This window comes from Miniopterus natalensis, chromosome 4 (assembly GCF_054644295.1).
Source record: "Miniopterus natalensis isolate mMinNat1 chromosome 4, mMinNat1.hap1, whole genome shotgun sequence".
Lineage (NCBI taxonomy): Eukaryota > Metazoa > Chordata > Mammalia > Chiroptera > Miniopteridae > Miniopterus > Miniopterus natalensis.
The window spans coordinates 27,540,758-27,567,305 of record NC_142084.1 but is presented as its reverse complement, the minus strand read 5'-3'; the positions used below and the strand labels follow the sequence as shown (position 1 = coordinate 27,567,305).

Sequence of the window (26,548 nt, the reverse complement as noted above, 5' to 3'; positions counted from 1 at the left end):
CCTCCCCCCACCCAGCCTGCAGCCCGAAAACCTCAGTGTCGGTTCAAGCTTACTGTTCTGGTTTTTATTTTATTAGCAATGGGGTTTCTTTAATTTTCATGTTCAGGCCTTTGGAGAAAAAATTGTCTTATTTTCTTGTGCCCTCAGCCACTTACAGGAAAGTTATGCTCCTCTAACAAGCAAAGGGAAAACAGGAAGCACAAAAGTAATTTTGAGGTTCTTATTTCAACATGTAAGCCTTATTTCCTAAGTCAGCAGAGTCCAATAGAATTTCTGAGTGATGGAATGTCCTACAATCTTTTCTGTCCAACATGGCAGGCACTCGTCACATGTGGCTATTGAGTACTTGAAATGTGGCTAACATGTCTGATGAACTAAAATTTTTAATACTATTTAATTTCAGTTAAAGTTTAAACTTAAATAGTTTCATGTGACTAGTGTCTACTATATTTGACAGCAGTTCTAAATAGTAGTAATATTTTTCTTCCCTCAGGTGGTTTTATGTACTAATAAACCAATGGAGTCTGGGAAAAAGCCTTGCAAATCCACTTCTGATAGTACAGAATGAAGTAGTTGGGACACGAGTTCAGAATATTTGCCACCACAAAACTGTAGAGCCCCATTATTTTGATAATCAGGTATTTCTTGCCTCAATTCTTTCTGGAATTTTCGAAGATCTACAGTGAGCAGGTTTAAGTGCAGTCTTTCCACTGCCAGGAAGTCAGGGAATCAATGTCCAACAACTTTTCAAGGATATGTATGGGGCACTTAAGTGTCAAGAAATTCCAAGGATAAAATAACCAGGAGTATAAATACACATATTTAGAATGCAACACAAGACAATATGATTGACAGTACAATTTGGTTCATCTTTTAACTGAAAAGTTTATTGGTGACCTGAAAATGTGTACAAGTTAAAACATGAACACTTCATATAATTTATTTGTAGCATTTGATGAAAAAAACAAACCCAAGTCTACTGTTCTAGGCCTGGACTAGGCTTATATTTCCAATTTTTTAAATTTTCAAAGGGTATGACAGTATATGAAATGACTCTTTTAATTCTTTTTTCTTTAATTGCCATAAGTACAGATTAACATGGCTAAAGCAAAAATGCAAGTATGAATTATAATGAGAACCAATATGTTTTTGGAAACAAGGCCACATAAACTTGGCTGGTGCATTTGGCCATTTCATTGTTTGGCCTTAAAAAATAAAGATTTGTAAATATTTCCCACCATGTGTTCATCTACATGCATTAACTTTGTTCTTGTACAAAACTGATGCCCACATTTGGCATTTTGGAATGCACTGAAATGAGGTTCTGAAGTAAGGAAAGCATTTCATGGGATGAAGGAACCAGGTCAAAAATGAAAAAGCTAGAAGTTTGTATTTTAAAACTCAGCACACATTTCCAGATAAAACTGATTTAAACTCCTGTCCAGAGATTTTCATTGTATCTATATGATTTAAAATGTCTACAAGAACTGAAGTACTTTAATTCCAGTCAACAAATTTCAGCCATTTTGTTTTTAAAAAATTTCTTTTTTAACACTCTCAACACAAAATTTTAAAATGAAACAAGTTTTCTCTAGGAAGCATTTTTAGCATAACAAACATGTATGTTTTTTCAGAGTGTATGAAGCCCACTCTTCTCTTGATAATCTTCATAGAAACGTCTCAGTGACTCCGGAATTCTGGGTGTCACAGTGCTCAAGGCTTGAGTGAAATGTTTTCTCCTGATGCATTTGGCTTTAATGTCTTCTTCCAACGCCAGAAGGGCGGCCTCTCTACAGACAGCGATGACCTGATGGGAGAGAGAAAGCAATCAGTACTGGTTTCTAGAAATGTAGCATTTCAAACATTCATCTGGTGTAACTTCTACAACTATAAGCACATTGCTAAACTTTATCTTCAAGAGCTAGTCCACTTAAATTTTCAAAAGGATAAAAAGTAATCACCTTCATTCCAAAGTGCATTAAGTACTCAGAACCAGGAGCAGCAACATATATAAGATATGGCACTTGCTTATAACTGTAAAGGTGGAGCTGACACGCAGGCACACATGTCTCACGCAGGACGACAAAGGACAAGTGTGTACGTGTGGTGGGGGCAGGGAAGGCGGCACTAGAGCGAGGTCCGGCTCATCAGCACACCTGGCCATAGCACAGAATCGCCACATTCCTTTCAGCCTTTGATGTATTACCAACATGTAAAAGCATTTCATTATGTGCATCTCTTTAATGAGTTCTTAAATCTCGGGAATATCAGATCGAGTTGTCTTCGTTTACTTTGGAGAGCTGCGTTAGAACAGAGAAGTGAATTCTGTTTACTCAGTGAGGGAAGCTGAAAGAATGGCAGAGAAGGGGGGGCAGAGGGAGGGAGGGGAGAGTGGGCGGTGGGGAACCGGAAGGGAGGCAGGTTCAAGTCTTGAATCCTGAAATGTGTTAAGCTCCCTGGACTTCAGACAGCGGAAGCAGGCTGATGGCAGTGTCATTCTAAAGACACATTACTGTGGTGAAAGGAGCTTGTGGGATGAAAAGAGATATTGTGATTTTCAGGGCAATAGGGAAAACAGTGATTGATACTGACTGCGCCCTTCTATCGGTAAATGAAAGAGCCAGCTGAAACGCATTTGTCTAGCCATTCAGCATATTTTCTCTGTTTGTTCACTTACTGAAAAGGGCTCCTCTGCTTATGCTGGGCTAAAGGCTGCCAAAGCAGTTCAGTAGCTTTTTAGGGGATTTAACAGCATGTTTAGGGAGCTTTTAAAAAAACATGCATAGATTTAGGTGGCTTTGTCAAATTACGACAATGTAACTGTTAGTTCTGGGCTTCATTAATGAGCACTGAAGTTGACGGCTACAGTCCTACATGTTAATGCTTTTCCAGAAAGTGACTACCAACTCCAAGGAAAACACAAAACTTCAGAAATCAGCAAAACAACTTCATCACAGACTCTGGTGCAAAAAGAGTTATTTTGAAAATAAGACATGATAAATAATAAGCACAGCAAAAAAGTGTGGAATGTCCAGCATGGTAACCTGGCAATCCAATGGTCCCACTGTGTTCCAGAGACCTTGGTGACCTCCTTGAGGGGCCATGAAGGGACCAAGTGTGGACAGCCTCAACCCTTCTCCCCTCCTTCTGAGCAGCACTTCCATCATCTGGGCAAGAATTTGAAGCAATGGTTGCAAGGCTAAAAAGTATGAAAAAGAATCAGAGAGGAGGCGGCAGAGAGGACCGAATTTCCTGCTGGCTGGCGGAGTCCAGCTGACAGTACAGGAATTCCAGGCTAAGTGGAACAGAGAAGTCATCTCCCCCAGCCAATGCCATGTCTTCCACACTTCAGAACTGGGACTTAGCTCAGAGAGCACTGGACCCAGAGCATCCTGGCTACAAACATTTACTGAGTACCTACCATGTGTGCCAGCTGCTCGTGAATGTGCTGATCAACTGCTATGTGACCAGTGCCCCAGGTTTTGTACAATGCAGCTTGGCTAATTTGGGTTTGTGTGACGTCTCGATGGGAGAATGGCAAAGGGAGTGGCCAGATAAGCTAGTATAGGATTGTGGTGGTGGGTGGGTGGGGAGGTTGGGTTGAGCTGAAGAAAGGACAGGTGACTGCAAGGCTGCCTGGAGCCTCTCAAAGTTCGTGGAATTTGACTCACAAAACTACCCAGTAGGTGGCTAATCCTGCCAGCACATCTGAGAAAGTGAACCAACAGTCCAGGAGGCTTCTTCTTTCAATACACAGTAATCAAACTGAGAATCCTGTAATCACTGGAATCTCAGGTAGTCTGACATGGCAAGGTAGAGGCATGTGGGTAGTGACAGGTCACTGAGACCTCAAAGGCTGTCCTTGGGGTCAGCTTCCCTGAGCAATTCCTCTTTGCAGATCAGCTTTTCTTTCTTCACATCATCTGTAGATTTTTCCTCTAAGCTATAAATTGCATTTTGCCCTTATGTGGCAGTTTCCATGGCAGTGACAGAGGGGGCCTTGGTAGTGAGATGTGGTCAGAGCAGTCACAGCCACTTTAAGGTTGGATATCTGTAACTCGAGTCCTTTAGTGTATGTTAACGTCTGAGTAATTCCCTATAATATTTAGTACTGGCCTGACCCCTAATTAACAATTCCATCCAATCTGGAAACCTACAAATCTGTGAGATACAGAAAACTTGGACAGAGCTTTGACTAGAGTGCTGAGAAATGTTTGGATTAGACAGAGATGACCTTTAGAACCTTTGAGAGACAATGACAAGGGAAACAGTGGCTGAATCCTGATCCTCGAGGACCTCACAAGAAGGTGTCCTCCTGGGTTTGCAGCTGTTTGCGTTTCTAGGGTGGTAGAAGGACTAACTGAATTCAACACTTTGCTTTGATAAATGTCATCTTGCTTCTTTTTATTTACAAGGACGCCCTGAAGAACCAGTCAATTAGGCAGGCAATCCTTTCCGTCACTTTTATTTTCCTGTATTTGCTTAGCAATATACAACCAGTAACTGAGAGGAAATAGTGCACTACTAATAACTGACCAGTCATGCTTCATCAATCAACATCCACTGAAAAGCTCCTTGGTGCAACAGCGAGTTGAGGCCAGATGGAGGATCCAGAGATGTCCAAGACACGGTACCTATCTTCCAGTGCTCCCAAACCAGGAGGGATGGACAGCAGTTAACTGCCCTGTGTGGCATGGCGTTAGAGGTACCATTAGCAAGGCAAAAGCAAAGTGCTTTGGTATGAAGAGAAGGAAGAAATTAGTGCTTCATAAACTGGAGTGGGAAGGACAGAATTTAAATATTATACAAGAAAGGAAAGGGCATTCTCAGGAGAAGAAATAAGGTGAGCAAAGAAACGGCAAAGTGGGTAGGGAGTCCAGGGATTACACTGAGCTAGCTGCAGTTGCCAAAATGGAGGATTAAAAATAAAAGAGTAATTCTATCATCAAAATGGCACTAAAAATAATGACAACAGTTTTCAGAAGTCACGTGGGCCACAATGGCAGTGAGGGCTAGTCAATGACAGCCACCTCTAAAGCTCTAAACCCACTTTACAAGCAGCTGATGCACAAGTAGCTGACAGGGCACAACTCCTAAAGTTCCTTTATTTTCCCCATGAAAGGGCTTCTTAGTGAAAATTCCAAAAGGAAAAGTCTTAATACTACTACTGGTTCTTCTCTCCTGATCCAAAGAAGACAGGTCAGAAAGCAAGTATTCTTGGGAGGTCCATCTCATGATGGCAGGTTCTGTTTGCTCTGGGGTCATGATTTTAGCATGAATGCAAGACCGAATTTCCTAAGAAAGGCACACCTTTTCTGCTTGCTCTTGTGGCCCAAGCCAGCATTCCCCCTGAGCTATCAGTGTCTTACAGAGGAAGTATTTCTGATCAAATAAGTTTTAGGTAACAGTGTCTATACTGTTTCCCACAAAGCACGGTAGAATTTTAAAGATCTTGTGAAGCCTAGCAATGATGATCTGCTTAATTTTCTTTAACCCAGAGAGTTCTGTTTCCTACAGAACTCTCCTTGGCCCTGTTCTTGGCAGAACAACTATAAATGGCTATCATTAGGGTTACTGGTTATCCTCAGCACACTCTCTGAGAGGTGCTAACCTACACCAAACAATTTAGCCAAGGCACAATGTGGCTTTTGCCTACCTCAGACCTTTGTTCTTTTGCTCTTCCCTATTCCAGAACAGAGAGAAGAGGGAAAGGGCTGAGCAAAAGACAGAGGATCAGTCTGTTTAATGAGGTCAAAGGGCAGTGGTCACAGTACACACTTGTGCTCAGAGATGTAAACAGTCAATGTATATTTGTTGAATTGAACTCAACGGTTCTTTAATTAAAAACAAGTTTTCAAAAAGTGTGTGTTATATGCATCTTTCTCATATCTGGCCCATATCCTCTAATATTTTCACTTACGTTTATTATGGCCTAGACTTTGTCAGTTATTCTGAAGCTTTTGGAATGATAAAATCAGTAACAAAAATTGCTTAACACTGTGATGCATAAATATACATCATGTATGAACATGTCATCTTCAGCAATGTCTCACGTGGGGCACTACTGGGACTCCAGCTCTTCCCTAGAATTAATACAAATGAGGACTTCTACCAGAAATGTGTGTTACTGAGAGGCGCTTCCTTAGGTATCAGAATTTGTTTCACAGGGACAGAACATTTTTGCTGTGTTATCATGGGGTAAATCTGCACTGTAATTGAGAAAGATTCCCAAAAACTTACCAATAATGCAGTAATATGTATACTGGGTTAGAGGACTGAAATGGAAGCTCTTAAAAAAATGTGTGCAAATGGTGATCTACTCTCCCTCGTGATGAAAGTAATCTGGCTCCCATTAGTTGCCGAGGGACTTTCTTTTCTGTATTAAACTTTGAAAAGGCAGGGTCTTTTCAGATGAATGTGCTAATACATCTCTGTTTGGGAAGGAATACTACAGAAACTGAATAAAAGGGCCTTCAGTTTAAACCAAGACCTTCTCATTACTCTTTAAAGCTTGTAAGAGAAACTAAAGAGATGAGTGTATGTATATGTATCTACCTCTCTATAGCAGACACGGGGACCACACAGCTCACCTTCTGCTGGCATCACATTCAAAAGCAGATGGAGCTGGGGACCCCATGGTGAGGAGGTCAGCCAAATTTTTCCCATGAGGGCACAGAAGAACCTCTCTGAAAAAATGTAGCTGAATTGACAAATCTGAATCACAGACTGTCTGGAATGTTAAACTAACCCATTTACAAAGAAAACTCTGGGCACTTGAGCACCTTAACTTCTCTGGCAAAAAGGGTTTTGGAAGCTTTCCCCAACCTTCACCATCTTGCCCGCTTCCCAGAGGCTGCAGACTACATCATTTAAACAGATTATTAGCCAACTGCCAGTTAGGGTGCTTTCTGTTTAGCTGGCTCTGTAAAGCTAAGTTTTATTTTGTGTTCTTTTCCAGTTTTGACTAATATATTGACACCCAAACTTTAAAAAAATATATGTGTCTCACTGCAAAGGTGAAAATACTATCTGTTTGGGGAAATGACAAAGGAGACAAAAGACTAGCAATGGCTCAAGGTCTCGCTGTCAGAGTTAGACTAAGATATGTTGTTGTTTCTGTGGCCATGACATCCATTTATTTGGTGCCAATGTGCCAGCAATTCTCTTTCCATTTGTTCAGCAGTAATAATAAGCCTGTCAGATATCTGAAAAATAACATAAATAATAGAAATCCTCAAAACAAAGTCACTGAAAGAAAAAGTAAATGATTGTTTTCAAATGCAGGAAAAAAGTAGCTCGGCAATGCAAGCACAGGACACAGGAGGGCGGATTCATGCTGGGCCGGCCCTCTGAAAAAGCAGTGCCTGGAGGACCACCACTCAGCAATAACTGGATTATGGGACAGCCATGCTTGTGAGGGGTGGGAGCAGCTTCCCTGGACCAGAAGGCTCTTGACCACTGAGCCTTTGGGAAATCTAATTACCTCACTTTTAGACGAAAAGGGTAAAAGAGGCAATTGTGCCAAATTCTGAATGCCATGAAGAATGAGAACAATGTCTTACTTCAATGTGGAAAAAAATGAAACCTCTTACGCACAGCCCACGGTTCTTCCCCATCCACAAGACAAGGAATGCTGAAACAGGTGGGCCAGCTTAGTAACACAGAAGTAGGCGCCCTGCGAACGTGAAAACCCATGCACTTTCTAAGCCGGTGGTAATCATTTTTGAAAACAATGTGCTAAAGAGCAGTCGTCAAGGCAGAGAATGTTTAGGAAAAATGAATCAACAGGTGGGAAGACCTGCAAGCGCTGCAGCGTATTCATCCTGTGTGCAGCAGCCTGCCCCATGTCCTTCTCGTGTCAAGGACACCACCTTCCCTGGTGCGCTGAGACTAGAAACCCCAATCGACCTGAACAGTTGCCTCCACATCCAGACAAGGCCTGGGTAGTAGTGCACTTCTTTTCTCCTGACTGTGAACAGACTGAGACAACAGCAGCAGCAGAGCACCTTAGAGTGACGTGCAGGATGTAGGCCGGCAGACGGGGGTGGGGTGAGCTGTGGGGGGTGTCTGGGGGCTGCTGACTTCCAAAAGGGATGCCTCACCCTTCAGCACTAAGCTCCTCGCTCCCTCTGAGATGACCTGCACCCTCCAAGGCGGGTTAAAGTGGCAGGGAAAGCCTGGCTTGGCTCTATCGCCTGTACAGGTGCCCTCAGATCTGTGGCTGAAGAGAAGGCTTATTGACAGGATGACCTTAGGTGATGAGGACGGAGGCTGTGGAGAGCAGGACTCATGCCCTTCTCTAATCAGCATACCAGTGCTGCTGAGAGGTCCACAGGTAACAAGTGTCCCCTATGCCTGGGATCTATGCGCACAGGACATGGCCTGCACAGCAGAGTGTGAGATGTCGAAGGCAGAGCAGAGGGGCCGGCTGCCCCGGGCACCGCTGGCCCACGCACAGGCAGAGCTGCCCTCCCAGCCGCTCCTGCTGTCTGGTGGGAGGAAAGTGGCCCCAGTGAGGCCTAAATGTGCTTTTCACCCCTTTGTATTTCAAGTGCACTAAACAGCTTTGAAGAATCCACCAAAAGAAATGGGCTGCAGTGCTTGAAAAAGTCTTAGGTATTTTCAAGACAGTGGTTTTGTTGAAAGCGTCCTCTGTCTGAACACCTGTGACCTGTTGAGCCTAATTGGGCTGCAGCTGGCTGGGACATTATGTGTCAGCCACGCTCGGGTCCGCCTTTCTTTTCACGTTCCCAGCCAGCCACCTCCTTCCCTGTGTGGGGGCGGATTAGGAGCCTGCACTGAGTGGTGTCCTGCTGCTGAACAACCTGCACCAGTGTGTGGGGAGGCTACCTGGGAGATCAGGCGCTCATTCTCCTGGCCCCACTGAGGCCTGCTCAGGGGTGGCTGAATGGCGGGGCACGAAAGATGTGACTGCAGGAGTGCAGCTTCGAGCCACAGCATGGCAGATGAAGTCCAATGGTCACAGGCGCGAACCAAGAGGCTACCTAAACTGCCTGGAAAGCAGCTCAAAGGGAAAATGCAGACTGAAAAAGGGAATTCAGGGGCAGAAGCAAGAGGCCCTTACTTGAAAGTCCTGTTATTTATTTGGTTTTATTGTTGTTAGTTTTTCTTTTTAACATTTATCTTTATTGTTGAAAGTATTACAGATGTTCCCCCCCCCCATTGATTCCCCTCCACCTGGCCTTCTCCACACTGGTGCCCGTGTACATGGGTTATGCATATATGCACATAAGCTCTTAGCTTAATTTCCTCCCCACTGCCCCCCCTTTCCCTCTGAAATTCCCTAGTCTGTTCCATAGTTCTATGTTTCTGTTCCTATTTTGTTAAAGTCCTTTAAAATGCCACCTCACGGAAAATTTTTACATCATGAGGCTAGAAGTGAGGATTTGGGAGGACACATTTAAGAAATTACCTAGCTATTGCCCTTGGACTATATACATTCCCTTGGATTGTGTGCAAAATAAGCTGCTACTGATGAATCCTTCTGGGATTATGTTGGAGTCACACCATCTAGGATGCCATACACAGTAGTGAGTCAAAAGAAAACAAGAATTTCTATAGCCCGGCCGGGTGTGGCTCAGCAGTTGAGCGTCGACCTAGGATCCAGGTGATTGGGGTTCGATGCCCAGTCAGGGCACATGCCCGGGTTGTGGGCTCCGTCCCCAGTCGGGGGCGTGCAGGAGGGTTTGATGTTTCTATCTCTCTCTCTCCCTCTCCTTTCCTCTCTCTGAAATCAATAAAGATATTTTTTTTTTTTTAAATTTCTGTAAAGACACATTCAAAGGCTAATGACATTAGAGAATAGGGGGAAAACCCTTGGAAGCCTAATTTTTACTGATTTAGTTATTCTGAGGTCACTAAAAATATAGCTGAAGTATATGAACATCCCATGTATAACCCTTCATTATTATTGGCATGGAGAAGCCCATAATAGTTTACACTTTTTAAAATTTACAAATGAATCAATCATTCCACCGAGCTCTGGGGCTGGAAAGATCGGGAGTTTTTATTCTTACTGCTTCTAGAACCATAAAAAAATAAAAAGGAGTATTTTTAGTTTAGAAAAGAATACAATAACTGGTATGGAAATGAGGAGGATAGGAACAGGGGGCAGGGAAGGAGAGGGATGAGAGGAAGGACGAACAGATGCTAGGAACCCCCATTCATTATTCTGGAAATCTTTAATACAACTAGCAGGTTCTGGGCCCTGGGAATATAGCAGCCAAGTCCCTTTCCTGGAGCAAGGTGTGCGAAGCCCTGGCTAGTCCACTTACTTACTCCCCAGGTTCAGAGTGAAGGTTTCACTGGGAGGCACTGCCAGAGGCAAGTTTACCCCCTTCCCCCTCGTCAAGCCTGATGCTTTAGGGTCACTTGTTTTATGGTCTGGTAGCCACTGGTACTATTCCCTCACATCACAACTGTCAGGATGTACAGTTATTTGCGGTAAATGTCTGTTTCCCTTACTAGACTAGAAGTTCCTCCAGCCTTGGCCTTGCTCTCCTTCCCAAACATAACCAGGTTAGCATGTCCCTTGACCTTTGGGAGTCTACAAAACAGTCTTCTGCTGAGGTCTGCTATGAACAGAAATATAAACTAGTTTTTGCTTTGGGAAAAAATACATACACGTACACACTCAGCTCCTGGTGAGACAACTAACTGCAGCTGAGATTACAGTCTACTATGGACTAAAAAAGCAAATGTGTGGGGCACAATGGCCAAGCTATGACCAGAAAGCTACTGAAGTCATGGAAGAGGGAGCAAACTTTGGGTAAAAGCACCTAGGAAGGGGAGAACTCGAGGCTGGCCCCCAGACAGAGAGAGAAGAGCAAGACAGGGATGTTCTTGGGAGAGGAGACCAAGCAACATTCTGCTGCTCTTGGACTCCTCTCCAAGTCTCCAGGGTGGTGGAAGCTTGGGAGACAGTAGGCTGGGGTGTTAAACCAGTTTTAACATACCCCATGTTCCCTTATCTCTCAGCTGTCCCCACTGCCCCCTCCATCTTGGCCCCAGTCAACACAAAAATGCCTCCTTTAGCTTCAGGAATGCCCTGGGGAGCCTTCTTTGTCTAGCTTGGGATGCTGGATTCTTTGAGCACTCACAGAATGGAGCATAGTCACGTCCCACTTAACTATGAGGACAGTTCTGAGAAATGTGCCATTAGGTGATTCTGTCGTCGTGTGAACATCATAGAGGCACTTACACATGCCTGGATGGTATAGCCCACTCATTACACACCTAGGCTGTATGGTGTACCCTTTGCTCCTTGGCTACAAGCCTGTACAGTATGCTACTTATTGTAGTGAATGCTGTAAGCAACTATAACACAATAGTAAGTATTTGTATATCTAAGCATACCTAAACATAGGAGAAGTACAGTAAAAATGTAGTATATAAGATAAAAAATGTAGAAGGCACTTATTATGAATGGAGCCTGCAGGACTGGAAGTTGTTCTGGGTGAGTAGGGAGTAAGTGGAGTGTATGAGAAGGCCCAGGATGTTATTGTACACACTGTAGACTTTACAAACACTGTATACTTAGGCTACACTAAATTTATAAAAAATATGTGATTAAATCAAGCACAAGAGAAAATGATGCAATGAAGAGATGCGGTAAACAAGAAATGTATGAGGCTGGCTGTCACCAGTGTAACATGACATAGTGTTTTACAGAAAACACTTTTTATGTAAATAGAAAGAGTACACACTAAAATAATAAAAATATAGTATAGTGAATACATAAACAAGTAACAGTTGTTTATTATCATCAGCAAGAATTATGTACTATACATAACTGTCTGTGCTATGCTTTTATAAAACTGGCAGTGTAGTAGGTTTGTTTATACCAGAGTCACCACAAACACACAAGTGAATGTGTTGCGACAGCTACAATGTCACCAGGCAAAATCAATTTTCAGCACCATTATAACCTTATGGGACTAGTGTCTTTATGCAGCACATGATTGTATTTGGGGTTAGCACATAACGCAAAACTTTTATACCCAGCCTTTTTTTTTTTGGGGGGGGGGAGTGGATGTATAATCGATAAATAACATATTAATTTTAGATGTACAACATAATGATTCGATATATGTATACAGGTGGGGCAAAAGTAGGTTTACAGTTTTGAGTATGCGAAAGTTTATTCTTGTATTATTTTTTATTATTGTATTTTTTTCCATACGAACAGTAAACCTACTTTTGACCTACCCTGTATATTGTGAAATGATCACCACAATATAATATCCACCACCACACAGTTACAATTTTTTTCTTGTGATGAGAACTTTTAAGATCTACTCTCTTAGCAACTTTCAAATATACAATAAACTAATATTCACTGTACTCCCCATGCTGTCTTTACATCCCCAGGAGGTATTTATTTTATAAATTTTTTAACGTTTGACCCCCTGCACCCATTTCACCCACCCTACTCTCAGCTCAACCCCTTTCTTCTTTTTCATTCTCCAAGCAACTACAGGCTGGTCCAGCCTGATTGGCAGCCTTGCTTCATACCCCTAAGGTCATTTTAAAGAGTAGGGCATGGTAATAATAGCTATCAGTGTTAAATAGAAAAAAATGACTCGACAATTTGTAGTTAGCTAAGGGGCATCTGAAAATAGGTCCTGGTGAGAAACATGGAGTATGCTATTAGCATGTGACAGGGAGTGAGAACACAATATAATTATCTTACACTTATTTATGGATGCCATGCTCATTGACAATAGTATTGTCCTAAAAGAAAGCAAGCTCTTCTTTTCTCCTAGCATATAATAAATAAAAATGGATTTATAGTAAGTGATATCACCTTCAAATAAGATATTCTAAAATACTCAGGATATATTCACATTTCTTCTTTATTTTTCCACTTTTCAAGGAGGTCTCTGCTTCTGTTGCTTATAAGCCATTTGTTTAGAAGCTGACATTACATTACTTCGTTTTAAATTCAAATAATAAAGCAACATTATCTTACTTGTTACATGAACTGGATACTATTTCAAGTAGCACTTCACCATATAATAGATTCTTGGCCTAGGACCCATGAATATCTAGATGGATCTAAGAATATACTGAAACTCATGAAAACTTTTATATGTATTTTTCTAGAGGGTTCAAAGTGTTCAACATATTTCATCATATTCTAAAAAGGAAGCATAACCCCTAAAGGGTTAAGAACCACTGAACTATAGTAACTATATTTCAAACCTTAAATCCTATGAATGCTTCATAATAATATCTATCTTCCCCTTTCCAGGTGACTTAGGCCAGAATGCAATTTGGCTATAATTAGCATAGTATAGGAGTTACACAGTAGGGTTGGTTAATCACAGTAAAGGCAGGTAGTTTTTGCTTTCTTAGATCTTCCTCTTGGGTCCTAGAAAAATTCAATAGCTGCCCCTATGTATAACTAAGTGCTATTGAGGTTTTTATTGACACAAAGAGGAACCTAAAGACCTATATCCTATTTCATTTAGTTACAAAAAGCTAGGGTAATAAGACACTAAGACTGCAAATTTCAACACACTAGTTAAGGAATGCAAAGGCAAGTTGCTAAGATAAGATTAGAATTTACAAGTGGCATGGACTGTGTGTGATTTTAGTTAACCTGTAAGTGAGATTTTAAATTTAAGTGCATGTCGGTTTGTTGGTTTTGAACTTTGGAAATAACATTACACACAAGGTATTCAGAAACTGAGGGACTAGTTTCCTTCTCTGCAAAATTATATGGTCTGTTGTCTTATAAGGAGTGAGACACACTTTGAGCTTTATTTCCCATGTGTCCATTAAAAAGGAAAAAAAGGGGCAGGGGGAATCTCTAATTTTACTAATTTGAAGGCCAGTAGTGAGATATAGCTCTTGCCTTTTAACAATAAAAAAATATGTGATATAACTTAAAAGAAATTACAAATACTTGTAAAAATCAATCATTGACATGACAATCATTTTCATTACAGTTACTCTTAGGCCAGGTCAGGATGGAGAATCAAGATGACTCGGCTTATGAAAGCTTTAACCAAAACATGCATGTTTTCCTCTCCTGATCATTAATTTCACCATCTTAATGATGATGAAACCTAAATATTTCTTCTTAACTACTGTTACCCAAACTCCCTTGCAAGAACTGTAATGAGAGAATAAGGTTTGTGTCAAGTTCAGCAATTTTAAAAAAACCAGAAAGTCTCCTAAGGAAAGATTTTAAAATGTCTACTTGTAAAGACTAAACTAAAAATGATGAGAAAGGCCATAAGAGCAATCCACAGATATGGAAAGGGTTGAAGAAAAAGAGGGTAGATGAAACCACTTGTTGATAATAAAGAAATCATGCTTAAAAAATTTTAATTGAGAAGGTGTATTAAATTATTACTTGGTGGGATTGGTTTGGCATCAGAAATGCAGCAGTTGGTATATTTAAAGAACTAATGGTGAACTTTTATTTTATTTTTAAAATATATCTTTATTGATTTCAGAGTGAGGAAAGGAGAAGGAGAAAGAGAAATAGAAACATCAATGATGAGAGAGTCGTCATTGATCAGCTGACTCTTGCACACCCTGACTGGTGATTGAGCCCGCAACCTGGGCATGTGCCCTGACCAGGAATTGAACCACAATCTCCTGTATCCTAGGTTGATGCTCGACTGCTGAGCCACGTCCGGCCGGGCTAATGGTGAACTTTTAAAGTATAGATTACCTATCTAGTTTTTAAAATCTAAGGTGAAAAGTTGAGTGAATTTGAATGTGTATATTTAGTAAATATCAGGACTAAATCTACACATTTCACCTCATCATTTTAATCTAGGTGAGCTGTCATCAGATTTCTAACCATTTTTTTTAAAAAAGGGGGCCTCACTGGAAAGAGACCAGTAGGTATTTCTAACTGAAGAGAAAATCTGTTTCAGAGATGAGTCAACTGGACACAAGGGGATTCTACAATAGAAATTATTTTTCAGTCTTAGTCTATGTATTCTCTATCATGAATGATAAGATATACACACAAAACCACCTTATACTGTTGAAAAAGGACAAAATTGCAGCAAGTACCAAGAATTTCCTCTGAAGGGCTGTGTTTTCCCTTTTGGATACCTAGTCACGAAGCTTCAGATGCACTATACCTTGGTGACAAGTACCTCCAAAGTTTTAGCACACAGGCATCTAACTGGAAATAAAACTGTACCATCTATCACACGGTGTGTTCAAAGTGTCTCCTGAATACATTTTATAATTACAATAAAGAATATGAGCCAGGAAAAATTCTGAATTACTTTCAGGTCTTGCCGGCTCTCTCCCATCAACTCTGTTCTCTTTGAAAAAAACATATCTACCTTCATATGTATGTATATGTGTGCATACACGCACATACACACACTCTCTCACTCACTCATTTGCAGATGCAATATAACTTCATGGGCATGGCGTGAGTCTGAGCACTATACTAAACTACATTTTACCATCAGTAGTTCCGAAGCCCACCATTTATGAATCTTTTAAAAATTAACTGGGCTGTTAAGATCCCATCATTCTGGCAGCAACCCAGCATAGCTGTGCCTTTAACAAAAGAATTCTGTAATAAAACGAGATTTTACATGCTGAAACAAAATATTTTAAAACATCTTTCTGCTGATTGCTCATTTTGGTAATATCTATGGAATTTAAAACCCCCACACACATACACAAATGTTCCCATAGAAGATTATGTAAGTTTTGGGTTAACCTCAGAATTATTAAATTTTTATATCAATCTTTTAATGAACACTTTTGATTTACTTTCTTTAAGAGGAAACCCAAGTTCTGAAAAGACTTTAAGGCTATGTGTTCTTTAACTGCCATAACAAACACGACCAGGCCAATTTTATTCAAAGGGGAATCCCAGGAGTTTTCGCACAGTGTTTGTGAGTGTCTCTGAACAAACCCAGTGTGAATCAGGGCTGGGGCGTGAGGGATTTATTATAGCATTATGATGGCCTAATGGAACCTAAGGACAGGAGAGTGTGGCTGAACCTCAGCAGACCGCTGGAACCAGGGGCTGAAATGCTGTCAGAACCTCCACCTCTGCTTCTCTCTGTTCTTCAGCTTTGTTCCTCTCACCACAGGGTGGTTTTTCTTGCATGGTACAAAACATGGCAAGGCAATTTCTAGGTTTTGCAATTCATAGCTTTAGCCATAAGAAGGTCCTCATTTTTCTGTTCCAGTAACCAAAATGCCTATGAAAGTCTCTGATTGGCCTAGTATAGTCACTGTGGCTGGGGAAAAGGGTACTATGATGGGGACCAATTGAGGAGGGTCATTTCCTCTGCACCAAATCAACTGTGTGTGTGTGTGTGTGTGTGTGTGTGTGTGTGTGTGTGTGTGTGTGTGTGTGTGTGTATGATCACCCTGGGGTGACATGGCAACACTGTAGTTTTTTGGGGAAGGTGAGGAGACTGGAAGTGGAGATGGTATGAGGCAGACCTGTGTTGGCTGGTTGGGGGAACAACAGATGACATAAAAAGGGCCCTTTATCAATTTCTCTGTGTAGGTAAACTTTGTTGCTTACACACTGTTTTTCCTCTCAAATACTGTCATGGCAACACATTACCTCAAAATGTTCTGTTGAAAAGGTGTCACTTTGGAACCTGTGCCCAGTGGGGCATGGGCCCCTGCTCCCTGCTAGTCACACTTCCGGCATGTGCCTAGACTGCTGCAGTGGGGACAGTTGTTCCTAGCTGCGACTTCCTTGGGCTGTGCTGCTCATTGGCATCCAGATAAGATTTGGGGCCGTACAACTGGTTTCCAGGTTACACGTATCATCCAAACAGGAGAAGGTTGAAAAGCCTCAAGGGCTACCAGTCAAGTTCTCTCAATTGATTATGGAATCTACAGGAAAAATTAAAGCTGTTCTTTCTGGATGATGATTCCAGTACAGGTCATGGTCAAAGTCAGAAGTTATCTCTATGTTATATACATTTTCTTTCTTGGCAACTGGAGCAGCCTCAATGAACATCAGAAGAGAAAAACAAATGAAAACTCAACTTTTTTGTGTGGGGTAGGGATCATAAATAGCTGATAGACTACAAAGCTCAAGTCTGGAGCTACTTAGTTTGGAAGTTTGTAGAAATTATATTTGGAGACAGTTCCCAAATTCAATTAAAACTGTGCATGTAATGAAGTGCATGTTGGCAAGGCAGAAGGAGGCACAGACTGCAATGGATGGCATTTCAAGTGTGCAGAGCTCTGACTCTGTGCTACCAGGCTAAGCCGCTGGGCAAGAATCTGAAGTGTCTGTCACAACAGTCCCCCTCCCCCCATCTGTAAACCTGCCCAATTCCTACTCCAGAGAATAGAGAGGGGAGAGAGACAAGATTGAAATCCTTAGGGAACATTTAGGGGAAGAATACTATCTTTTTTCCCCATCTCACTTTTTTTTTTAACTAGGGAAAATTCAAACATATACAATAGTAGAGAGAGGAATGTACAGTGAATGCCTATTCACCTGCTACCCATCTTTAACAATGATCAACACACGGCCAGCCTGGTTTTATCTATACTCTAATCCTCACTCCCAACACTGCACTAAACTTTTTGAAGCAAATCCCAGAATCATAATATTTAATCCATAAATATTTCAGCATATAGCTCTAAAAGAATGCTTTTTTTTTTTAAAAAAAAGCATAACATCATTATTTCACTTAAAAATAGCAGTTTCTTAATATTATCAACATTTAGCCTTAAAATTTTGCCAATTATTCATAATTGTACTTCACAGATAATTTGTTCAAATTGGTTTCAAAATAAGATCTACACACTGAGTTTAGTTAATATGTCTCCAATCTAAAGGATATTTCTCCCTCTTTAACCATACAATTTATGCAGAAGAAACTGGATCATACGTCCTATCTAGTTTCCACGTTCTTTATTTTCCAACATCGTCCCTGTGGTGTGATTTAACATATCCTCTGTCTGCTGCATTTCCTGTACACTCATACTAAGATCTAAAGGCTTGAGCAGACTCAGGTTGGATTTTTTGGGACAATACTTCACAGGTGATATAGAGATGCATATGATGTCTGGTTGCCCTTCTTTTTATGGTTTAGTAGTCACTTATAAATTGCTCAAGTCCTTTTACATCATTAAGGGTTGTAAAATGGTGCTATCTTATTTCTGTTATTCCTTCTTCATTTATTGGCTGGGATATATTTATTCACTTATTTTGTGGCTGGGAAGCTTTCCACACCCTCTTGCCACATTTTTAGATAAACATTAGCATACTCTTCACACTTTTCTCTACCTTGCCTTTTCAATTAACAATTGAAAATCACTTTATAGGTTGTAGAGAGCTATTTCTCATTTCTTTTACAGCTACATGGTTTATTCAACCAGGTCCTCAGTAATGGGCATTTGAGTGGTTTCCAGTCTTTTGTTCCCTTTAAAGACTTATTTATATGTCAAACAAAGTCTAAAGGAAGTCAAGTAGGACAAAAGTCAAATTCCAGCAAAAAAGGAATAACCTGGGAAGATGCTCCTACTCCCTGTAGCATGGGTATAATTCCAGAATCTTGCTTTTCCGACCATCGCTTGTTCCAAATTTTAGAAAAGGTGTTAGAAATCCCATTTTCTGGCTCCTTTTGCCTGTTCTTAGCATTTTTCATGTTGCTTTGCTCTAAGCAGCCTTTCGAGACCTTGGCCTCTGACAGCTCTAGACACAGCTCCAGAATAACCTGGCTTTTCACTGAAGTCTGGCTACTGGCGCTGTCTCCCAACGTCATGGCCTCTGGCGCTCCTGCTGCTGCCAATACTCTGCTGCAGGTAAAGAAATGGCAACGCTCACCGGGCTGCTGGTGGGACAAAGGTCAGCTCAGATTCATCTCCTAAGCTGTCAGGAACAGTACCATGGGCTGGGGAAGTGAGGATAGGAAAAGGAAATTCAGGACTCCTTATTTATCCTGGTGATTCAAACCAGTGTGGTTGTCCTGCATAAATTTTTCACATACATGGTAATGTGCTTCTAATTCTCAGAGGATCATACACTCACATGCCACAGACAATTCTAATGTCGATGTAGTGTTCTTAGCCCCTGGTTTCTAGTCTTTACTTATGACCTCTCAAAGAATGAATCTACAATCTACTCTCCGTCTTCAAATACCACTCCTATGCACATACCTTTGAAACATTCATCTTTAACTCAAGCATCTCTCTGGGCACCTACAGCACCAAGTGTCCAACACCAGACAAGCCATCTTGACCTGAAAACTGCCTGCCTCACCAACTCATTCTCAAAGATACACCCTTCTCCATCATCCAGGCTCAAACACTGGTAACACATCCCTTTTCTGTTGCTTCACACCACTTAATCTGATTATGTCTCTTGTTTTCTATATTGATTTACCTGGAGTCATGTGAAAATTCAGAAATAATAGTCCTACTCAGAAGGGGCTACTGAGTGGAGAGTTCGGGTGCAGGGGACTCCCTAGCAGCTGTGCTTGGTTCTTGGCTGCACCCTGGGGACACACAAGAGATGAAATCCTGTTGGCCTGCTGGTCAAGAGTAAAGATGTGTGAGATATATTGAATATATGTAAAGCACAAGCCTAGGAGAACCAAGAGCCCAAAGATCACAACAAATCATCCCTGATGGACAAGTGGAGTTGATTTCGTGCGCCTGGGCCCTCTTAGGAGAGAGAGTGATCACATGTGAGGGGGGCTTAAACCACATCCAGGCAGCAGCACTGAGGGGCTGGGTGTGAGAGCCAGAAAGAATGAAGGCACGGGTGAGTTGTTGTTCCAGCCCTCCTGTCTTCGACAGCACCTCTCGGGGAAAGGTTACAACTGTTGAGCTCATGAGGTTCTACAAGCAGAACCAGGACCCATGCTGCAGGAGACATGTTTTTGCTCAATAAAAGAAACACAAATAATTTAGAAGCTGGCCAAATATGGGGTTAGCTCTAGAGACAGTGAGTAAATGACCTTATGACAGAATTTTATTCAAGCACTGGAAAAAAAGTTTGTTTGCATAGAAGAAAAGAACTTTCAATATGCTACCTGCTCCCTTAACTTGTCCCTGCACACCCACCCTTCCTTCCTGCTTCAATGGGTTCCTAAGATGCATCCTATTTATGCACTGGACTCAATTCCTTCTTCCCTAAGTGAAGATTTGCTGCTGTATGTGTCCTCCACATAGGATTAACTTTTCCCACCAGCATAAAAATATGTTGTAATGTCTCATCTTAAAAACATAATCTCTCCCTTGTCACAAATCTGCCACCAGCAGAACTTCTGGGAGAGTTGTCTTTATCTGCCTTCTTCCATTCGAATTCAAATCAACCCAGTGAGACTCAAATCCTCCACTGAACTGCTCTGTCAAGATCATAATCCAATGGTCAGCCCTCAGTTGTCACTTTACTTGGCCCAGCAGCATTTGGTACCAATCACTCCTCTCATTTTATCCAGGTGGACAGAACACTCCACTTGCTTCACACCAGCTACACTGGCTTCCCGGCCGTTCTGAAACATGAAAAGCTCAGTTGTATTCAGAGCATCTGTGCTTGTTGTTCCCTATTCTGGAATTGTCTTCCCTTGGATAAGCACTTGCATGGCTCACTGGCCTCCAGTCTTTACTCAGATGTCACCTTTTCAGTGAGATTTCCCTGGCCAACTTACTGAAACCTGGTGCCTCCTCTCCATAACCTGTTCTTGCTTCCCTGCACTGCCCCCCGCCCCACCTCCACCCCACTGCTGTCTAATAGATGATACTGCAATTTATTTTGTTGGTGGTCTCTTTCCTCTCACAAAAATGAAGCTCCACATTGAGCACTGACTTGTTTGTTCACTTTGCTCACTAACATACACCAGTGCCTAGGAACCTTACTTGGTACACTGTAGGTGCTCAATAAATATATGTTGAATGAATGAATGAGAACAATGAAGAAAGAAGGGGAACGAATGAAGACAATACTGTCTGATATTGGACTTATATTGACTAAAGTTAGGACTTCAGTCCTCACAATTTGGTTCTGACCAAATGTGGAATTTATGCCTCAGAGCAGGTGCTGTATTGAACTTTACATCATATATACTCTGTAGGCAGATTGTTCTGACTTACAAAAGTTAAAACACACCTCTCCCACAGGCTGCAGAACCACTGAGCTTTACACTCATGTTCTAGAGTCAGTCCAGCCAGCCTTGACACCTAGTGATTTGAAGTGTGCTCTTGGCCAGCCTTCCACAAAATGGGGCTACACTAAATACCTAGTAACCAAATAAAAATAGTAGAGATTAAGTAGAGATTAGCACTAAATGGAATGTTAAATAAAGTTCTCAGCTGTGATACTATTTTATATTTGTAAGTGGCTGAAAATAATTCCTAAAAGTACTTGAAGTGTGAATTCAGTCTGTCTTGCCCCCACCCCCGCCCGCACCCTCTTGAGCACCTCTTCCCAGGGCTCACCACAGAGCTGTCTCCAGCTCTGAGAACTCCACCAAACACTGAGCTCTGCAACTGCTGCTCAGAAAGGCTTCCTGACTGCCTGGTCAGGGGACATCCTGGGGACTGCATGTGCTTTGACACTGTTCCCAAGGCCCCTCAATGGCTGCCCGACCTGCCAGTCAAACCCACCAGGGCAGCACTCCCGTCAGAAACTTAGATCAGTCAGAGCTCAGCTCTTCCATACTTTCTTCTGCAAAACCACCAGCAGAACCTCATCCACATTCCTGGTCCCCCAAGTGCCCCAAATGACAAGTCAGTGACAGGGTACTGTAACCAGCACAAAATGTGATTTACGAAGAAGTGACACTTCTCACAAGCAGACAGTCTGCTTTCTAGAGCTATGTTGAGAGATAGAAAGTAAGGATTTTGTAATAAAAAACAATATGTAAAAAAAACTACTAGTTATTTAAGTCAAAAAACTTTGCAGTTGGCTTTGATTTCATATATTCAAAAGTATAAAATCAAAAGTAAGACAGATACATTTTAATGTAAGAACTTTAAGTATATATTAATTTATCTTCTTATTTTAAATATTTTACTACTGTTAGCATTTATGTACCTAATGCTAAGTAGATTTAAAAAAAAAAAAAAGAATTACTTCAGACTATTTAGATCTAAATATGTAGATCTTAAGTCTTTGAGGAATTCAAATGCAATCATTTTAAAGGCTAGTTTCAAGATTCAGTGTGATAAAATAGAGTGACTTTCTAGTATGCTAATATCAGACTGAAATACAAAGATGTGGCTACAAACGGACGAGCTCTGAATCATGAGAACACTGAAGCCAGTGTTTCCTGTAGGGGAAGGAAGGGCTGTTCTACTCCGGAAAACTGAGGCACAGGTCATTGTTCTATGCTTTTGGGGAGCAGGGGGCTTAAAGACACCTCTAGGGGGGCATAGAATTCAGAAGGGGGAATAAGGCAACTACATCAGTGCTTATTTAGAAAGGGAAGTGAAGCAACTGACCCGTGAGAAACATAACATGCCGGAGTGAAAGGTAATACCAATGATGATGAAAGCAGTTACCAGCACCACCGCCACTGCTGATGCCTCAGTGCTCCAGACTTCCCCCATCTAATTTATCCAAAGGTCCAACCCACTCCCCTCACCATCTATAAATGAAGAATGTGACATGTAAGAATTTAGGTAAAACTGCCCATCTCACAAACAGGTAAGGGGTGGGGTCCAGATGTAAACTCATGTCTGCCTGACTCCTCTGCTCCGCCTACCAAACCAGGCTGCCCCCCTGGGAGCTCAGATGAGGAAGAGGAAACACCTACTGGGCACTGAGAAACATCACAGAGCCTTCCCCTCAGGAATGGGCTTTAAGGGCATGGAGTGTGAAGGTGGCTGGTGGCAAGGCCTTCCATGTGGAGGAACACTGCTGAGCAAGGCACAGTGGCACAGGGGACTCCAGGGGCTCAGAAGCAACCCAGGACTGGGAGAGTGGGGGAGGAGGTGTCCCAGACTGCTCCTGACGGCCCTCCTCGGTCTCCTCGGTCTCGGGCCCTGAGGAAGGCTGAGAAGGAAAACAATAAATGTGTAGGGAGAGAAGAGGTCCAAGAAGTGGGCCCTGGGGACACTCAAGCTCAGTATCATACCAGGAGAGGGGTCTGCACCAGAAAACTGAGACAGTCCACCTGGAAAGCAGGCGAGGGTTTCGGGAAGAGGTATGAAGCCTGGCAGGTGCAGCAGGAAGGCAGGACAGCTGAGGACCTCAAGGTGGTTACTGGCTGGGAGATGAGGAGAGAGTTGTTGAGATCAGCCCAGCGATGGAAGAGGGAGGGGAAGGCCCGACTCCAGGGCTGGAGAAGCGAATCAGGCGTGAGGACAGGAAGGCAGTAAGTGTGCCAGACTTTTAAGAACTTTGGTGGTAAAAAGGAGACAGGTTGTAACCAAAGAGTAACAACGATCTACGGAAGGTTTAAAAGGAATACACTACCCCAAAGAGGATGTAAAACAAGAAATGGTATTTCCAAAGTTAATTTTTAATTTCCTGAGTTCACTGCTGTAAGAATTTCAAACTATTCTGGCACTCACATCCTGGCATGCGTATGAACTTAATTGTGGAGATAAATGCAGTAGCAGCTCTGACAGAAACCAAAAATCCTCTGTAAAATTACATTATGTCCCCTTCAAATTTCTAATCCCCCAACAATTTCAACTATCACATAACTGTTACAGGTAAGACAGGTGCCCTGAAATGTAGCACAGAAAAGTTTGTTGAATGGAGATCAGCACACAAAAAAACCCGATAACACATACAATAATGATTACTCAAAACCTTCAGCTCTTCTCCATTGTCAAGTACTTTCCCTTTGTATTCATGTTTTATTTGCTTTACCTTAAGTCACCCCCTAATCATGCTGACATCTACTACTGATGATTATATTAGACCTAAAAGTGTTCTTAAACAAATGAAAAATACTGACTTCCATTCCTGAAAGTCCTGCTTCCAATTTTCAGGAGGAAATTAAATAATGTATAAATCAAACACTGGGCCTGAGCCCAGACAGCTGAACATCGTTTTGTCCTTTCAAGGCAAAGAGGAAGTGTCTGCTATGGCAGGGACATGCCAAGAGAAATAAAGCTTAACCTCAGCCCCATGTGAAAGTGATTTGAGATAATCGGGGGTGTCTGCAAATAGGTTAAAAATGGGACCACATACTAACAGGGAACTTTTTATGGAAGTAAAAAAATGTATCAGATCTAACCCCCACCTTAAAAACAAAATAGGCTGGGAAATGGCATGGCCTTAGAAATTCTATCAAAAGGCAATAGAGGAAAGGGAAAGCAGACAGGGAAGACAGAGCTGACAAGTCAAAGGGAAATTCAAACGTGTTTCTCGCTCACCATTTACTGTAGGTTCCCTATTTGATCTCTTTTTAATTGTAATTGCCAAACTCAAAATCATGTACCTGTGAAAAGGGGGAGGGGAGGAGAAAGGGAAACAGGTGGGGGAGAATATGAATAGTGTGTGGGTAGAGTAGTAGATAGTGAAAAATTATTTAGATTAGGGGCCAGCAAACTTACTCTGTAAAGGGCCAGACAGGAAATATTTAGGTTTTGTGGAGAATAGTTCCTTCGGTCACTACTCAAATCTGCCCCGGTAGTGTGACAGCAGCCGTACGCAATCAGTAAATAAATGAGTGGCTGTGTTCCAATGAAACTTTACGAACAGTGAAATGAAAATTTCATGTATTTTTCCTCTTCTTTTGATTTTTCTTCAATCACTTAAAAAATGTAAAACTCTTTTTAGCTTACAGGCCTTACAAAACCAGACTGTGGGACATGTGTGACCTGCAAACCCCAGTTTGCTGACCCCTCCCCTTCAGACAGTTAACTGCGTTACATAGAATGTTCCTATAAAACTGCGCTTACTCAAATTTGGGATTCTGCGTAGGAAAAAATGCTATTCTTCTATTCAGTAGTTGAACAAATAAGATGGTAGTCATGGTAGAAAGAATTTATTTTGAAGAAATAGGAGATTCTCTAACTCTGTATAACAAGATAAGCATCTCTACTTTTTTCTAGTAGGGTACTTTAAACTAGCATGAAATCAAAGCTTATGCTGTAAGAAATTTTAAAGCCAAATGCTATACACCATTAAAGTGTAGTATTATTCAGGGATCAAGAATGATTTAAAAATATTATCCCTTTTATCAGAATGTAATGTTTTATAAACATCCTTGGCATCATAATGCTACTCTGCAATGACACAGACGTTTCCATCGTCACCTCTATAGAAACCAGAGGGCTGGTGATGGAGGATTTTCTGGTGGAACATAGGCTTTACAGACCACAGGTGATAAAAACTTTAAAGCACCTGACTTAGACTCCCAGAAACAAAAGAAATAGAAACGTGCAAGGAATCTAGGTTCAGAGTTTTTGTGAAACACAGTAATTTTTACATTAAATACCCTGTTCTGGAGCAAACACTGACCTTCCCTTTCTGTGCTATGAAAAACCTTGTAAAACATCCTGGTAGGTGCTCACAATCTTGATATAGGAAATATGGCATTCTCCCCTTCCCTCCCTTCTTTCTCTTCCTCTTTTTTTCCCCAGCTGTTATCTGAACAATCAAGCCTTCAGCAGGGAACTGCCTCCGCCACTCCAACCCTTTGATAAGCCCTTCATGGCGCCCTTCCCTCTGTCCACTGGAGTGGCTACATGACCCCACCGGTCCAGACAGGTTGTATTGAAAAGGGCAACAATGAGCCAAGGAAGGTTTAAAAAGGAACAGACTACCCACAAATGGTTGTAAAACACGATTGTCTCCAGAGCTGTATTCTTATGGACCAAACACTCATGGGCCAAAGGGTCCAGATCAATGTGCAGTGCACACATAGGCTTGTTTTCAAGAACTTGGAGCACACTTTTTTATTTGCTAGCAAGTTCTGGTCAGGAATGCAATCCTCAATTATAATACTGTTTGTATAAGGAAATGGAATTCTTTCAACAATGATCTGTTTTGTGGCGGTCGGCTTTATGGCACTGTTTCTAGGAATTCATTGCGGGGAAAAACTGCTTTACCGTCCACAAGGAAGTGACTGAGGTTGGAGAGGAGGGAGAGCCACAGAGTGGAAAGGCGGCCTGTGAACAGACTGTGAGGACAAGGGTGCATTCAGAGAGTTGCCTTTTCACTTCCTCTCTCCTTCATTTCCTTCCATCCTGCATGTACGTGTGTTTCAATAGACTCTATTTTTTAGAGAAGTTTTAGGTTCACAGTAAAATTGAGTGGAAAGTACAGATACTTGTGCCCCTACATACACACAGCCTTCCTCACTATCAATGTCCCCCATCAGAGTGGGACACCTGTTACAACTGAATCACCTAATTGGGTGATTGACACGTCATTATCACCCAATGCCCATAGTCTATATCAGGGTTCATTCTAGATGCTGGACAGTCTATGGGTTCGGACAAATGTATAATGATATGTATCCCCAAAAGAGTATCATACAGAGTAGTTTCACTGCCCTAAAATCCTCTGCGCTCTGCCTATTCATCCCTATCCCTCCCCTCAATCCCTGGCAACCACTGATCTTTTTACTCCTTCTATGCCTTTGCCTTT

At 41.8% G+C, this 26,548-nt stretch overlaps 1 protein-coding gene across 1 annotated transcript in view; it reads right to left on the bottom strand.

Moving 5' to 3' along the window:
- Nucleotides 1-583: 583 nt before the first annotated feature.
- Nucleotides 584-26,548, bottom strand: part of AFG2A (AAA ATPase AFG2A) — a 235,958-nt gene continuing 209,993 nt past the window's right edge. Inside the window, exon 16 of the mRNA XM_016203317.2 lies at nucleotides 584-1,807. Coding sequence (XP_016058803.2) covers nucleotides 1,631-1,807 — 177 coding nt within the window. The 3' untranslated portion in view covers nucleotides 584-1,630. The remainder of the gene's footprint in view (nucleotides 1,808-26,548) is intronic.